Source organism: Aquila chrysaetos, chromosome 7 (assembly GCF_900496995.4).
Source record: "Aquila chrysaetos chrysaetos chromosome 7, bAquChr1.4, whole genome shotgun sequence".
NCBI lineage: Eukaryota > Metazoa > Chordata > Aves > Accipitriformes > Accipitridae > Aquila > Aquila chrysaetos.
In genome coordinates, this window is record NC_044010.1 from 29,516,123 (window position 1) to 29,533,070 (window position 16,948).

The 16,948-nt window shown below is 38.2% G+C and overlaps 1 protein-coding gene across 4 annotated transcripts in view; it reads left to right on the forward strand.

The window, feature by feature from the left end:
- Positions 1–1,857: 1,857 nt before the first annotated feature.
- Positions 1,858–16,948, forward strand: part of MAP3K7CL (MAP3K7 C-terminal like) — a 31,265-nt gene continuing 16,174 nt past the window's right edge. Inside the window, exons 1-4 of one of the 4 annotated variants that reach the window (XM_030021057.2) lie at positions 1,858–2,264; positions 4,766–4,826; positions 5,081–5,189; positions 13,939–13,997. In XM_030021057.2, coding sequence (XP_029876917.1) covers positions 4,809–4,826; positions 5,081–5,189; positions 13,939–13,997 — 186 coding nt within the window. In that variant the 5' untranslated portion in view covers positions 1,858–2,264; positions 4,766–4,808. Of the gene's footprint in view, positions 2,265–4,414; positions 4,564–4,765; positions 4,827–5,080; positions 5,190–5,803; positions 5,894–13,938; positions 13,998–16,948 lie in introns of those variants that run through there. The other 3 variants (XM_030021059.2, XM_030021060.2, XM_030021062.2) reach the window with 3 other exon arrangements.

The window sequence follows — 16,948 nt, forward strand, 5'->3', positions numbered from 1 at the left end:
CACTCCCTAGAAAAGGAGTGTGCATATTAAGTGAAGTACAGGTGATTCCACCTTCTTTTGTGAAGTGTGTATAATAATACAGATTAACTAGAAGAACTGACATTTTAAAAACAAGTATACAATGGATACAAAACATAAAATGATTATGAACTCCATTTGCAAATGCACATACTATTTAAACTGAGTACAACTGAAGTGTCAGTCTGGAAACGTGGTGTCAGAGCCATCTGGAAAAACTATCCCTGGGCTATTCAGACATCATTTCTGTCCAAGACCCTTGCTGTCATGGCTATTGAAGATTTTGCATGTCTAAAGATTTTACATAGAGAGCCTTTTTTAGGCTTTACTGTAGTGGCATGTAATGAAGGCACTCATATCATCTAAATACCATCTGTCCATACAAAGCAGAAGAGGATCTTACCATTTGGGGGAAACCCTGGCTCCATGGAAACTGAAGCAGAATATGTTTAGTGAGTTCACTGGAGCCAGGATTTTCTGTATCTTCAAACAAATACTTTCACAGTAATTGGACCTGGAGCTGGAGATCAATATCAACTGCTGGTGGTATTGAGCTGTAGAATGTTATTTGCAATAATGGTTGTGATCAGAGACAAATCTCTCTCCCTCCCCTTCGAAAGGAGACATATAGGGAGGAACCCTCAATCTTTCCAGAAACACATCAAGAGAAGAGAAAATGGTCAGCATGGTCAGAGGCACAGTCCTGCTTTTCACTAACTCTTCGAGCCAGAGCCCATAGTCTGCTCTGAAACCACACTGCAGTTAAGAAGATGGCCTCACCAGTTACCTAACTAATGGTGTAGCTGTCTGATACCCTCCTGGGTCATTGCTGGGGGAAAGGCAGTGTGGGTAGAATATTTTTGCAGTTTAGTCATTTCAAAGTATGAAAAAGGTCTTTTGAGGCCACAAGGGCAACCGCTGGCTTCCTGAGATTTGCACTGATTAGATCAATCCTGGGCTAGGGCCAGAAGGTGAGAGAGTGAGGAAGGATGAAAATTTGGCTTCAGACCTTCACGTCTCTGTCTGTCCTGCAACCTCTCCATATCTCAGCTGAGCCAAGAGAATCTAGCAATGTGGCTGTGCAGGAGATCTGAGTTAGAGAAACCTTTTCCATTCGGAATTTAAAAATATAAAATATACCTTCAAAATACATTTTGAAATATAAAAGGAGGAGAACCCCCTTTTCAAGCACAGAACAATAAATATCAAGATTCTGTATAATCATTCCATAACTGTTCTCCACTTTTCTCCATTTGTTCTAATGACTGTGATAGCAGTCAATCACAGAAGTCATGTAGGCAGTACATGGTGCATGACACAGCTACAGAAAATAAAAGTTTAAGCTGAAGAAATTAATCTCTCTTGTGATACTTCAAGATTTATCTATTAATTGCTTGCCTGTGGTTTCAAAACTGACAAAAGCTATCCAAAATCACACTAGGAAATCCTCTGAGTTCAGTCATATCTCTGATTTAGTCAGCTTCAGCTATCACTGCCATCACCAGCTCATCTATAAATACATCTGCTTTCACAGCGTACACATTCTGAAAATTTGCCGTTGCCTCCTCAGAAGTGCAGGGCTATCATCTGCTATTAGACAAGCCCGGCTTGACCAAAGCCAACATGAACCAAGCCTAACACACCAAGCCCATCCCTTATTGTTAGCTTTGATAGTTGCTGCTATCATTTGATAGTTCGCTTGTAGCCAGTCCAAGTTGGCAGTGTCAGCCCAAGCTGATTGGAGCTGCAGACATTTTTGCTGACTGGAGTCATGCTATCTTTGCCAGTTTGCTGGAATAGACACAGACACTGATTGGGTCATGCTGAAAACATTCCTGTCCTATGAAGCAAGTCTGTTTGTATTTTAGGTTTGCCAGGACTAATGAATTAAAAATCTTGGGCTCGCCACAGTTTGCTGCTTAATAATGCCTGTGACAGAAGGATTTTTTCCTCCCTGAAGCATGACAGCATCATAATCCCTCGTCACTGGCAAGGAGAGGAAGGAAAAGCGGAATTGTGGAGAAAAGCGGAAAAGGGTGATCTTTTGGGACAGCAAAGCCTATGGGAAGTGCAGGTAGCAGCATGTTGCCCTGACAGCTGTCTCAGCTTCTCAGACCTTGTCAGTTTGTTGCTATGCAGCAGGTGCAGCCTTTTCTTTTATTGAAGCTTTACTCCATAAAGGCAACGACAAGCCAAGGCAGTGGCTGGCCCTGGATTATACAAGTGCAGACACTCCGCTAAGTGAGGTAAGGCAACAGGTGTGAAAACTGAACTAAATTGATAGAGCTGTAACAGCACTTAATCTGAGTTCTGCTGCAGATTTTTTATGGAGAAACAGCAGCCAGTTCTATAGGCAATTGTTGTGAAGAAGAGAGCTGCTCATTAAAGCTCATTAAATTCCAGGTTGCCCACTCACCCTCATCTCTGTCTACAGAGATATTGTTCTTCATGCACGGAGAAAGCAGGTGGGGAATTGGGGGCAGTCAGTCTGTGTGTTTCCTGTATCGCCTTGTTTGCACACAGGCTGCTTCCATCCTTCTCTGTTCTCTTTGATTGCTTTTTGTCATGAAGATCTTGAGGATTCTGCACAAAAAGGAGTGCAGGGATAAATGCAATATAAAAAAAAATGGATAGCAGGGTAATTGCTGCGTATAAAGATGAGATTTCTTTTCATGGATTGGAATAAAATGAAAACACTCTTTTGTGATATGATAGAATTCACCGTTGCTTATTGAAGGGGTATTGATTTTTGCCCTCACATAGTAGGTGGATAAAAGAGGTAATTTAAAGACATCACAGACCACAGAGTATGTGACTGGGATAAAACAACAGATTTACTCCTAGCAATATTGTTATGGCAACTTTAAAACCTCTAGCAGAATGCATCATTTTAATTTCTTAGGCTATGATACAAAATGTTAAGTATAGTCTTATGTGGAAGACCACTTGAGATAGTAAGCAGATTTCAGAGGAATGTGTACCAACAACACAGAATGATGAACTGCCTTGTTTCAAGGATGTGCTTATCACTTAAAATCTCTTCTTTTTTTTCTTTTTTTTTTTTTTTGCTTTACCTTGTATTGGGAGGTATGGAGAGGAAATATGATAAAGGATTTTGGATTAGTAGGTCTGTTATTTTTTCAAAAACAATGAGATGTCTCAGATGTTTCTTATAAAGTGAGGGTCTGGGGAAAAAAAGAGATCAATAATGCTCAGACAGTAAAAATTATTTAGTTGAATCAATGCATTTCAAAATAGAATGTTTCACTTGACTCCAAGGATCTTTTCCTGAGTCCAAAAACATACACCATGGCAATTTAGGTGACTTTTCTGCATCTCTGCCCAATAGATATCAGTTCAATTTTTGTGTGTCTTGATTATCAGTAATGGGGAATAAAGAACGATCCCTGATATCCTTCATGTATTAGTAGAAAGAGACACTCTGAGCTCCAAATAAGATTTATTCAAAGTAATAATTTTAGATTATTTGTTGTTATTTTAGGAAAAGATTTTGCATTTCAAGTAACAATTTCTTGTGTAGCATTGCTACAGAGTAACCATATCACTCTGCTAGCTAAATATTAAGCCAGACAAAGCAAATAAAAAAGAAATGCTGAAATTAGTGGGCCAGATACAAATTTGGCTCTCTTCCACTGATTGCAAGGCAGTGATGCCAGGGAAGTGTTTGATTCACTTGTAAATCACCATGGAAGATTATAATTCTGAAATATTGTTCTGTTCTATTGACTTTCTGAGACTGCCAAATAATTAAGTGTAAATTAGAATGAGTTGTTGGGATTTCTGTGCAATACAATAGCTACTTTACTGAAAAACTGCAAGAGTATTGGCTTAGGAAATTGGCTTATGTTTTCACTAGCTAAATGCTGTGTTGTCTACTGACATGTGGTACAACTTCTAGTAAATTCGTTGTATTTTCCTGAAGAATTTGGTTTCTAATTGACTGAGGAGTTTTTATGGTAATTTAAAAGCTACTCTCATAATTGTACACATAGTTGGTATGGATACAATGCACTCTGGATAGCATAGGCTTCAGTCCTAAAATAATTTCTTTATGGGCAGATCTTTTGCATGCATGAAGTCCCACTGACTTCATGTTCTCCACACATGGAGCCAATCAGAAGTTTAATATCTGTGAATTTTAGCAGCTTTGTGCTTGATATACAAGGAGATTAAGTTTGCGTTCATCTATTTAATAGAGATTAACCAAAACTATTCATTCAAAAGGTTAAATATACATAGTACAGCTCTCAGTACAACTTTTGAGTGTTCAGAGATGCTTTAATTATACCATTACAGATCAGTAGTAGCTAATTCTTTTGTTGCTCAACAATTCTTTAGTGTCCTGCTTGAAATGAACTAGCAGTTTTCTTAACAGACAGGGTTTCATCTCACTGAAACCACTTTTTGGAATTGGTGGTCTCAGAAGAAAGACCGAGGACTGAGTAAGGTCCCAATCCGGGAGTCAGACCCATGCAGACAGACCCCTACACGTGCACAGAGTTCCACTGAAGAATCACCACCAAGGTTTGGAGACCTAGTAACTTTCTGACCATTAAGTGTGTGACTATCAGGAACAGTTTGACTGGGGGAGTATGGGTGGAAGGTAGGAGGATGGGTGCCTCCTCATTGACACCATGTGGAGAGGTGTGCACGTTTCCAATCACATGGCAGGCTTGGGGTCATGTTACTCTCAACTCCCCACCCCTTCTTCCTTCTTCACCTTCAGAACCAGGCAGCATTGCCACGAGTCAAGGCTTGCTGAAGGGGCAATGGCGGGGAGCAAGCAGGTGAGGAGAGGGGAAGCTTCCTTTGCCACTGTTCTTTCTAATCTGTAAATAGCAAAAGAAAGGCAGTCTCTGCACTGAATTTCACTTAAATCCTTTTTAAATGGAAAAGTGAAATGGCGCTCCTTTGACTTTGATTCTAAACGTTGCTTAGCTAGAATGAGAAAGGTAGCTGTGAATGCATGAAAGGCATTAAAACTCATTTGTTGAATGGTGTCACATGCTCTGTAATAAATATATTGTTTGTATTATTGCAGCTGGAACAAACAAGTAAAAGCATTGACTCAAGTGCCCACATGATCACCACCGCCAGGGTACCTGCTGATAAGCCAGTACGAATTGCCTTCAGCCTGAGTGACTCCCCAGGTACAGTTTAATTTATGGAGTAAACCACAATGAAATAATTGCTTTTAGATTTCACATGTTCTTACCAGTGTTTACAATATCAAATGAAGTGCAGTGTTACGGGTGGATTTTTTTTCCTGAGTGATAGCATGTGATCAGTTTTCCTGTCTGATAACTTTTAATGTTTCCATTAACAATTTCATTAGACTAAAACCACTAGACTGACAGTTTAGATCTTAGCTTTCTTTTAGTGGTTTGTGGAATATACTTAGGACTATAATTAACATCATCAAATTTATCTGCATATGCAGTATGTCTGATTTTAGGGAATTTTAAACCAAGAAAAGTAAAATGATATTTTGTACTGAGGATGAGAGTAGAACAAGAAGAGACTTTCCTTTCAGCAGGAAGGTTGGAAAGTGCCACACGTGCCCAGCTTGGTGAAAGATTTCAGGAAACGGATGCCCCACATAGCATCTGAGAAACCAGCAGAAATCTCATTGACGTTTATCCTGTTGGCTAGTGCTGATTGAGCATTAATTTCCCCAAACATTCCCTGTACATACATGGACCATTTGGCCTTTGGAATAGATGAATATTATTAGTTTTCACCTTAGATATTAAGGTCTGGAGAGCTGTTGCCAAATGGTAGAAGTCAGAATGAAATGAGGTAAATCGGAAGCTGGGAAGCATCCCAAAAAAAGCTGGCTGTGCTGTTGCTAAAGGTGAGTGCCTGGAGTCAAGGTTGAGATGTGTTTATGGCATGAAATATAAGGATCTCTGATAAGGATAACTGAAACCCACTGCTGATGAGTGCTTTATGGGACGGTATGCATTGTTGGATAATGTGTGAGGCTGCTTCCTGAGCTTTGTGTGAATAGACTCTCAGCTTGAATACAATTTTCTCATTTTAAAAATGTTTTAGAATATGCATTACCTTCCCTAGCTAATTGTCGTGTAATATTAATTGGCACCTACAAGCCCGAAATAGAATCTCGTTCCCTAAGCAAGGGAATTTAAAAACAAACACCTTCATACATTATTGCACATAATTTTCAGCTCATAAAGTTGATTGACACAGAAAGATGGGGACAAGGAATATAAAGAAGCACATGTGGCTATCTATGTGCCCTTTTTCATAAATTAAAATAATCTGGTAATTACATTTTTATTACAGGAAGTAATAAGGAATCATTCTCATCTCTCAAGATATAGTAACATGGTAAATTTCTTACAGGAATTATGGCAAAGATAGGTCTTGAAGAGAGATATAAAAGAAAGGGGAGTGCTCTTACAAATTATGGAAAAAGAATGCTTATGTGAGACACTGAAAACAAGTCAGGGAAAGCTGAGACCATGGGAAAATCAAGGAGGGTAGAGTGGTTTGTGACAAGAGATGGCAGTAGGAAATGACAAGGTTGTGAATAGCTTAGAAGAAGAGGACATGAAAGGCAGGAAGCCTAGCTTCCTTAACATTGCATCATATTTTATTTTTTACTTTTCTATCCTGCTAATAATTCCAGTCTCTCTCTTAACAGAGAAATAAACTCAATAATAGAAAGTTAATCTTTTTCTGCTACATTTTGTTAAACTTTTCCATAATTTTGAGTCCTTTAATGTATATATACAAGTGTTCCTGCAGTATGCAATCCAGAATCTCTGTGAGTACTAGAAAACTAAATAGCAACCAGTAAAGTGAGTGCCATGTTCTCTGCATCACATCCCCTTGAGGGCTACCAGGTCTAAACCAGCACACCATTTACCATGTCACAAGAATTCTACTCTTGCTCTTAGTGATAAGCCTGAACATGGTTATTATATTTGATATATTTAAAGAAAGCAAAGGAAATAAACTTTCATCAGGTTTGAAAATTTCCAGCAAACCACAGTTGAATCAAGAGAATACAAATAAGTATTTAGAACTTTTTCTTTTAAGATGAGCTGCAAAAACATTTAACAGGTAGACCTTTAGGTATTCCATACTTGGCTTTTTTTTTTTCCCCCTCCTTATTTTTTTATATTTCTTTAATCTTTTTTTCTCCTTGACAAGGATATTTGTTTTCAGTTCAAACAGGAGTTACCTGCTGTAAGTGTGATAGTAGAGCATCAGGTGAGGCTTGTGTACTGCTGGGGTATATATACAAAAGGTTCTTCACCAGGGCTAAGTGGTGAGGGAATCTGTCTGATTTAAGCTTTTCCTTAAATTTTACCTCACTTGAAAGGCACAGTGACAGATTTCACTAAGAAAGGCTGCATTCTCCTTCCGGGGGCTGGACAACTGCTTACTAGGAGGAACTGACAGCATAAGTAGATATAAAAAGGGGAAACGGAATGTTTCTTCTGGGTGGTGATTATCTCACTGGCTAGGATTGTAACCAAGCACTGGGTGTGAGGAGCAGTGAAAGGAGAAACTGCTCTCAACTCATGAGAAGAGATTACTCTGTGTTAACTGACCCACAAGACCGGAGCTGGCTTATCCTGAGTGTACAAGAAATAATTTAATTGTTATAGTATTTGTCAGTCAACACCTGATGACTGAAATCCTGGCCTGCTTTGTGCAGTATTTTTAACGTGAAAATAGGCTAACCAGTTCCTTAAAAGTCTCAGGAGCAGCCCATCAGCGGGTGCGATATAAGAAGACAGTTTTATTGTGTATCTCTTATTCCTGTATATATAGATATCTATGTTTGTCTCTTTTACTCAAGTTCACTAAGCTGGCATCAAACACAGGTTTTCCAGGGTGTGTCTGCACACTGTATTGCACCAGTTTGACTTAAGGTACCAGTTTAAATTAATGAATTTGAAACATATTATTTCAGCCTATCTTATATCACTTGGAAACTAATGCAAGTTGAACTGAATATGGTGTTCAAAAATTTAAATAAGTGTTCCCAAATAGAAAGTTTGTTGTAGTTTATCAACATAAATTTAATTAAACCAATGAAATTTGATATGTCCTAATTTGTATCACTCTTATTTACTGAACATATTAAGATACAATGATTATAACAGGAACTTTATTAAATTTAGGCAAGTGGATTTGTTCTCTGTAATAGTTCTAAAGGAAGGTTTATAGGTAAACATCTCTTCATCTTCCCTCCTAGAATAAAAGCTTGAATCTAGCTGAAAAAGTTCTGCTAGTGACATGTGATGATAAATGACTGGGTTTGAAATTAGTAATTTCTTTTGTTTGAAATTAGTCTACCTCTGATAGCACTCTCCAGAAAAATCACTGATAACAAAGGCAAAACATACATCTTCTAATGAAACTGACAGACAGTGGAACAGTGTAATAGTTTTGCAAGCATAGCAAATGACTTATTTTACTCCTCTTTATGCCTTTGTTATCCTAGTGACCATGAAGAATTTTTTGCTTTTTTAGTTGATCATGCAAGACTGTTTTGCAATGGTTGCTTCTTCAGTAGCAACCTTCAAATCCCTACTCCATCCTCATTTTAGTTGTAATGGCAACAGAGGCTTTCCAGCATGTATTGGTTGAAAACCAGTGGGAATTGCTAAAATATATGGCTAAAATTTACAAAGCTGGTTTTCTAAAACTACACCCAACCTACAAGTAAGTGGCTTGATCTTTTGGAAATTAGACAGGAACTTAGGTGTGATACCCTCCAAGGGATAGTGGCTGTGCATTCATCAGAGGAAGCTTTAGGCTTAGGTGAAGGTATATGGAATAGGAGGGTTTTGCTCTTATCTCTTCTGTTCTGGGCCATTTCTATTATTGGGAGGTCCACAACTCTTATTATTGAGCAAGCCTTCATAGCCTATTCTTGGGTCAGGCAGTGACCATTCCCCACTATTTTATGAGTGAGGTAACTGTGAGGTTGTGTAAGGTCATGTCAGGCAGGGCTGTGAATAGAAGCCTGGGAGCTTCACGCAGCAGTGCCAAGTCGCAGTCACTTAGCCACACAGCCTTCCAGGACAAATTCGATGAGTCTATGAATGTCTGTCAGTAATCAGGGCTGGATCTGCTGGATCTCACTGCCCTCCTAGTGCCAAGACTGGACCCCGATGCACAGTTTGCCAGTGTTGTCCCACTATGAGTTGCAGTGCTTGCAGTTGAGTTTGAGCACTTTTCCTATGTAAGGGCTGATCCACTTACAGGATAACAGCATACTTATGTTACCGATTTAATTCTTTAGTTTAGGAGGAAGAGTTCTGAATACACTTGCCCACGCATGTAGGAGAAAAAAATAGTACCTGATTGTATAATTAAAGACTGGATCATAACTCAGTCACTCAAGGAAGCAGAGCTGTGATTGGCATTTCCTAAATTTCGAGTGCTTGATTTAGCAACCTTAATGTGCTTTCAACACATTTACATTTTTATGTTCTATTTCTGTCTATCTTTGTGAAGATCCTAGAGAAACTGTAATTTGTGAGTTTATACTGCAAGTAAATCAGATGTTGTTCTTGAAGTATTTATTCGTTAACCATTGCCCATAGCCCACAGTTCAGCTGAATGGAGCAGTCATATAGGAAGAGACTGGGGTATTAGACTTCATTGTAACGGACATTCTGTCAGTCAGACAGTGAAGTGTGAGGCATTTTGCTCGTTTGTCTACGTGATGGAGGTCTGGGGTATTGGAATCTCCAGAAGGCCAGAACATGATTAAATAAGTGATTTTTTCCAGAAAGCATGATTCATTCTCAAATGTTCAACATTAGCACGTACCAGGGGACCGAATGCATCAGGACATCACTGATAAGTAGTAAGCCTTTTGTATGAAGACAATCAGTCTTAATACAGTTCAGCCTTCTAAATCAGATGGCTTGTGTGGATCTCTGTACCACACACCAGAAGCCCATCTCACGTTTGTATTAATAGGTGCTGTCAGCAGATAGACAAGAGCTCACCTGGACAGCGAAGGCTGAGCAGCTTAGCCTTGCTGTCCTTACACAAAGCTGCCTATTGCACCATTTCAGCATGAAGGTGCGTTGGCTGGGCAGCATGCTTAGGGAGCTTGCTCTTTTGTTATGCTGTTAGTTTTGCTGTAGGAATGGTCATAGAGCTGGCTCTGACATAGAGGGTACTTTGTCTTAGCTCAAGTGATGGAAAGCAAAAGGAGGAAGTGATTTCCCCGGAGACCCTCCGTCAGATTCTCTCTGTTATAATCACAGTTTTCAGCAACAAGCAAAGCGTATTTATGAACCTGATGAAACAACCATGAAAGTCAAACTATTCCATACACATGAACCAAGTCTTTGGTTAAAAAACCATCAGCTGTATGTGCAGAGAGTTCATCTTGTAATCAGGGTACAGGTCTTTACCTTTAGTGCACTTTTAAATATAGACCTTCAAAATTAGTTTCGGGATCTATGGGAAATCAGGAAGTGCTACTCATTTAGAAATCATGCATCAGATACTTTAACTTAGGTGGCTGTGACAAAGTCCCTGATCGGACTCCTTCACATCACAAGTTAGTGCTGTTGAGTTTGCTGGGGTGGCCATGACATTCACGTGTATGTTTTTCCTCCTTTCTTGTTTTCTTTTGACCAGAATCTTGACTCATTTTCAGGTACAGCAAGTTGCAGTGTCTGAATTTTAAAATTTTTATTTTTAAACAAAATGTGTTTTCAATAACCAACTTGAATTATAAGTCCTTTTTCTTCATGAGTGACAGGGAAGGGAGCAGTAAAATAGTGACTACAGGGGTGAGATGCTGTTTGTATCTGGTGAAGAATCAGCCTAGTAATTTTCAGGGTTTTGTGGCACTGAAAAGCCACTATTATAAAGGTGGTCTTTGATTATATCCGTGATTCCCTATAACAATCTAGGCATTCATTAAATATTGATAATAAATTGAGAAAAGGAGAAAAAGAGATATTTCTGAATTCTCTTGTCTGGTTAAGGAGATGTAGAATAGAAAAGAACAAATACAGACAGATAACGAGATAGTTATGAGAGTGTTTTGATCTTCAGAACATTTTCTTTGACATTTCAGACACTTTCAATGCTTCTGATTTTCAGAGTCATAGATTTTTAAGGCTAGAAGCCAATGTGATTTTGTTTGATCTCCTGTGTAACACCCAGTATTCAGGCTTGTAAGGGCAATAGTGATTCTTTTGGAAGAAAATGCAAGTTTTTGTCTTTTCTCTTGACTTTCTGAAAACATATTCAAAAAAATTTTAGGAGGCAAATGGCTGATGTAATTTGCTTTCTCCTTGTGTGAAATCTAAATGTGTTTAGTTTTTACCAAGTGATTTTTGTTGTTATTGTTGTGGTTGTTACTTTGACAACAGTGAAATACAGACTGACCTGATGCAGTAATTTATTTCATTGGAAGCTGTGGGTAAAGTTTTTTGTTGTTCTTCTTGTGGAAAACAAGATTGCAGTTAGCTGTGAGGATTTCTGTTAATTTTTGTAAACTAAATACTTCAGCTGAAAATTTCAGAGGAGCCTAGAATTAGAAACTCAGAAAAATTTCAAACCACTGGAGTCCCCAACTTTTCTCGAAGATGTTCTATACATCAGATGATGATTTAAACAGGTTTTAAACTAGCATAACTAAAAAAAAACCTAGCAGCTGTTCAATAGATGCTAGGGCAGGCCCATTATAAAATGTACTATGGTATGCCATAATGGTTAGGATACCAATATGTTCTATTTTTAGTACCATTGACTCAGTCACTTGAGTTCAAAAAATAAGCAGGGAACATCTGTTTATTGAAAGGATTTCCTCTATAGTAATTTCTTTCTCTATTCCATCCTTTTTAAAGTATTTCCAATCTTTTTTTTACTGGTTCTTTTCTGAAGATAATCCAATATATTTTCTAATATTCTGACACGGCATTAATTTTGTTTTATTATTAATATCTGCTGCAGTGAAAAATTAAATATTGGCTGATGCTTCTTTAAAATTCTTGGGGTTGCTTTTGCTTTGTTTTTCGTAAGTTAAAAATGTTTGAGGTCTCTCCGTAAAGCTACTGTACCAAAGATCATACTGCTGGAATTGTCAAAACAAATAGCAGCTTAACTGCTGTCCACGACTCTGGTCCAATATCTCTGTCAGAATATTTAACAGCTATTCAGCCAAATATTTGTAGAGCAGCTGTACCCCTAGTCGCACTGAGTCCTATTCCGTCCTTCCTTTTAGCCTTGCTATGTGATTCATCTTTCTTCTTTTAGAATATTAGTCTATTTTTAAATATTGTACAAGAAAGCAACAGCAAATTAAAGGTAAACAGCTGCATATCAGTGTGATACAATTCTATTCAATTAAAGCAATTTAATTATTTTCCGGAATGGACATGTTTGGGACATGGTGTGAAAAATGAAGCTGGGGGGGAACATGGACAGACGGGTATGACTTTTTGATAATACTAGCAAGACCCCTACCCAATGAAAATATAGAACTTCACTTTGTTTCCTGAGGAAGTTCAACAGCATTTGCTTTTGCCCTCTGTATCACTATTTTTTTTCTTCTCTGGGCACCCCTTCCTAGAGGTGTCTAGCTCTAACTATGTTAGTTAAAGTAAGGCCCTGACAATATGTTAGCCAGTATGTTTATTCTTCACAAGATAAGGTGACTTATTTTACTTTTTCCCTCTAACCTACTTTGCTATGGGACCACTGAGGGAAGGATAAAGAGATAACAAATATTTGACAAATAATTTAAATCCTAGTCTGTACTTTTAAAGTATATTCAGAATCCTGCTTTGATACGTGGTCCTCTTAATCTTGTTGGGGTTCTGTTGTAGCATACAACTCTGCCAGCATAGAGCAGGTTGCAGGATCTGACCTATGTTAGCAATTTTCTCCTATGAGAGCCATCCTTGTTTAATTTTGACACATTACAAATAACTGACTCTGTAAGCTAGCTAATAGTAACCTTCTCTTCACCTCCGGTAACCTGTAGTAAGATGCATAAACAGTCATCACAATCCAATGCAAAACTGATAGTGTGAAAGTCACTGAGAAAGAAATATTGCAGTGGCTAGCTGTGACGCTACCAAGTATGATTCATATTTCTGATCTCAGTCCAGCTACTAGTGGGCAGGTGTCCACATCACAACACTGACGTAACTTGCACAGCCTGTCCCACCTTTGCTGAAGCTTGTACTAAAAATAAAGAAATAAATAAAGACACAGTTTGGCTTGTTGTCATGAATGAACTAACTGTAGCCCATAAAGATTGTTATCTACAGGTTAGGGTAAAGGCATTTCTTTGCAGTATGGAGAAATTTGTGGTGCCTTTCCCATTCTATCACATCTGTGTAGGTAACAGTCTTCTAGTTCCAGGGTTGCCAGGCTGGTTTGTGTGTTCTTGTGGTTGCCTTTGGGTGATGGGAGAAAAGGTTTTTATTATTGTTGGTTTAGCCCTGTTAAGTCATTGTATTGTGATGGGGAACATATCTTTCCCTTCGTTCAAGTAATGAACTCTTTGGTAGTAAGAAGGTTCTTTACTTTGCAGTGTAATGGAGAGCTCGGGAAGAAAAATTGTTTGGATTTATTGTTTTTATTAAATTGTCACATTCTACTGTGCTAACTGGCTTTGTTTTGTTTCTTAATTACTGCAATACAAAATAGGCTTTCTGTCTTTCCAGCACCTAAACATTTTCTTATTGCCAACCCACTAGTATTTTTAAGGAGTCTATTAAGGGATCTCAAGTGTAGAAAGATAAGCAGATGCGGAGGTGTTTGCAGGACCCTGATATTATTGTGAATATATGCAATGTAGAACTATATTAAACAGATCATTTGAAATGCTCTTTTTGGTAGACATTGACTTTTAACATCATGTTTACCTTTTAGATGATGCTTCCTCTGAAAATTTCCCTTTGGCATTTCCAGAACTAGATCAGCAGCTGCAGGTAACTTTTTTTTTACTACAGTTCTACTTCACGTTCACTGTATTTGTTATGACAAAAAATCTCTGGTTGTTACACTAAAATGAAAGTTTTCAGTGGTGCTTCTCTAACCTATTAACATTTAATAAAACTGTATATTTCCATAGAAGAAAACATTGTCTTTTCAAGATCTGTGGAAAAATTGATTTGGCATTTTTAATCCAATTGCAGGGAAATGACTGTTTTAACAATCTCACCAGCTTTTTAAAATTTTTTTGCAATTCCTGTGCAAAACACAGCACGTATTGCTGCACTGCAATGAAGAGAGTTCCTGTGGTTTTGACAGGAGAAGGAATGAGCCAGGTATTATATTCTTATGCCTACAGGCTCTGGTAAAACCGGTATAATTGGCTTTCTCTGGCACATTCCAAGAGAATGTAAAGGTGTATTTTGTAGTGCCATCTTATCTCTATTCTTACGTAACTAAAGCCAGTCATCAGGATTGATGAGAGCCTCCTCAAAGTTACTCTAGTTCATACTGCATAGCCAGCAACCCTAATGGTTGCCCTAGCAGGTGTCTGCAGACAGCACAAGCTAGAATTGGTGAAACCTTTTGTGACTGGTCCGATTTGTCAGCATAGCACAATGGAGCCCCGATATACTGGATAATCAGATGGCAGTTGATGGCAACCCTGCGGCTCACCAGGCACAGAGCCAGCTCTGTATCCAGGGATTATTTCCCTTTCCTCTGTAGCAGTTCTGGAGTGTTTGTTGGCTTTTGTAAACTACTTCAGATTATCTGTTTCCCAGGAGCATTTAGACTTCCTCTGATATTTCAATATGAAGGCAGTTGTTTCCTGAGTGTAAATTGAGAAAGGCATTAGCAGACCATGTTGTCCAATGATGTCATCCTTCCTGTCCCCATCAACTAGTGAGACAACACCGGAGGGCTGCTGACTTAAAGGACTGACTTTTCTCTCCTGCTGCTCTCATCAAAAGGATGACTGGGGAAGGAATTGAGGATGACAGAGACTCTTCTTGCTCTATCTCTCTAATCCTGAGAATAGGGGCAAGTTCCATAGGCATAACTAGGAAAGATTAAAGGAACGAATAGCAATTTAAGATTTGGGCTGAAAGGAACAGGGTAGTATGTTGGCCTTTTTATTCCACTGATCTTCCAGTGCAGCAAAGATGATTGATATTTTTTTCCCTCGGAAGAATTCAATTTGAGAAAAGCAATATCGTTTCATGGCTAAAGCACTGAATTGAAAGTAAAGAACCTGAATTCTGTTTTCAACTCTGTCAGTGACACATTGTGTGATCCTGGAGGAGTTGCTTCATCCTTCTGCTCATCTCTGAAATGAGGTTAATAATTTTTACCTTTTTTGTTAAAGAGCATTGAGATCAGTGGATGAAGACTGCTCCAAAAGAGCAAAGTATGATTATCATTACTGCTGGTAGTACATAAAAACAAAATTACTAGTGTTAGATGTAGGTACTTTACAGGCCAAGTGATGATTTTTTTATTAGCACTTTTATGACCCATTTCTGGAACATACAATGTACTCTAAATGTGGAATTTTGTGATAGACTGAAATTGCTCCTCTGGAAGCATTCAAGTCTGCTGGATAAATAATAGCCCTTCAGTAAAAGTTTTTTAAGTACACACTAGAGCAATTCCACTAAGTACACCCTCTTGGTCTGTTAAGTCCCTGGCATTTTTTTCAAGAGAACCTTCCTTTACTCTCATGATCTCCATATGATAACAAATTCAAAGAAACAATCGAAGGCTTTGATTCAGATAATGTTCTTTTTATTATCCTTCAGAAACTCTGTTTGGTAATATTGAGGTAGTTGAAAAGATAACTTATGAGGACTATCTGGCTGACTCAACCACTCAGAAGTATGAAGTTAGTGGTAGTGCTTCATCCTTTAGCTTTTCAAGCTTATGTGCTTATTTATATTTAGATGCCTTTATGCCTTTCAACCAGAGGCAGTTAAGTCAACGTGGGTTCTGAGCTGATGCAGAGATAACAGTGCATTTAGCTTTGGCAATGAAAACTTGAATTTCCTTGCTTTTGTCAATCTGGATCACAGCTTAAAGTTATAACTACTTAATGCAATTACATTATGTTTATACTACTTTAAAATGTCAAACAAGCAATAACTGTAACAAAGTTATAATTTACCTAGTTACATTTTCTTATTGATTACTTTTTAAAATTGCTATAATCCAAACTGCTAAGGGTGTGTCAGCCCTGTATAGCATGTGGTTGCAATTTATGTTAATGTAACCATACCATCTTTGAAACAGGTAGCTCCTGTATTACAGAAGCAAACTACAACATGGGCTTCACCAGGATCTGCAGAAGTACTGAATGGTGGTGTCCCTTGTCATTCCATCAATGCTTTTCTCTATCCCAAAGTTAGCATAAACCAGCACACATGAAGTGTCATGCAAACGAACCCTTCAATGAACTGTGGCATAGCAGCCTCAAATGCTTGAATTTGTAAGAATGCTGGTACATATTTTCATAATAAAAATATCACATCTAGAGCCACAAGATTTTCATCACCATGCCATAAATATAGTCAAAAGCATTTGTATTTTATTTAAAGAAGCAAACTATAAATGCAGAGTAGGTGGCTATATAATAATAGACACTTCAAAAAAAAAAAGTTATAACTTTCCAGGTTTCAAACATACAAACGAAAATTTTGAAACATGTTTTGAAAACAAAACAAACCAACCAAACAAAAAGCCAAATTAGCTGATCTTCAGGTTGGATTTTGAAAGCAGCTTGAAAGCTATGTAAGTTCACCGAGTGACTTGGAAAATCAGAGCCTTAGAATTTTATGCATGCAGGCAGCAGACCACAGGCTGAGTACCAAGCAATTTGCACCTCTGTTTTAGGCTTCAAGCCCTTGTCCTTCCATGTCAGGCCCTGGCAGACAACTTGGCTGTTTGAGCAGAA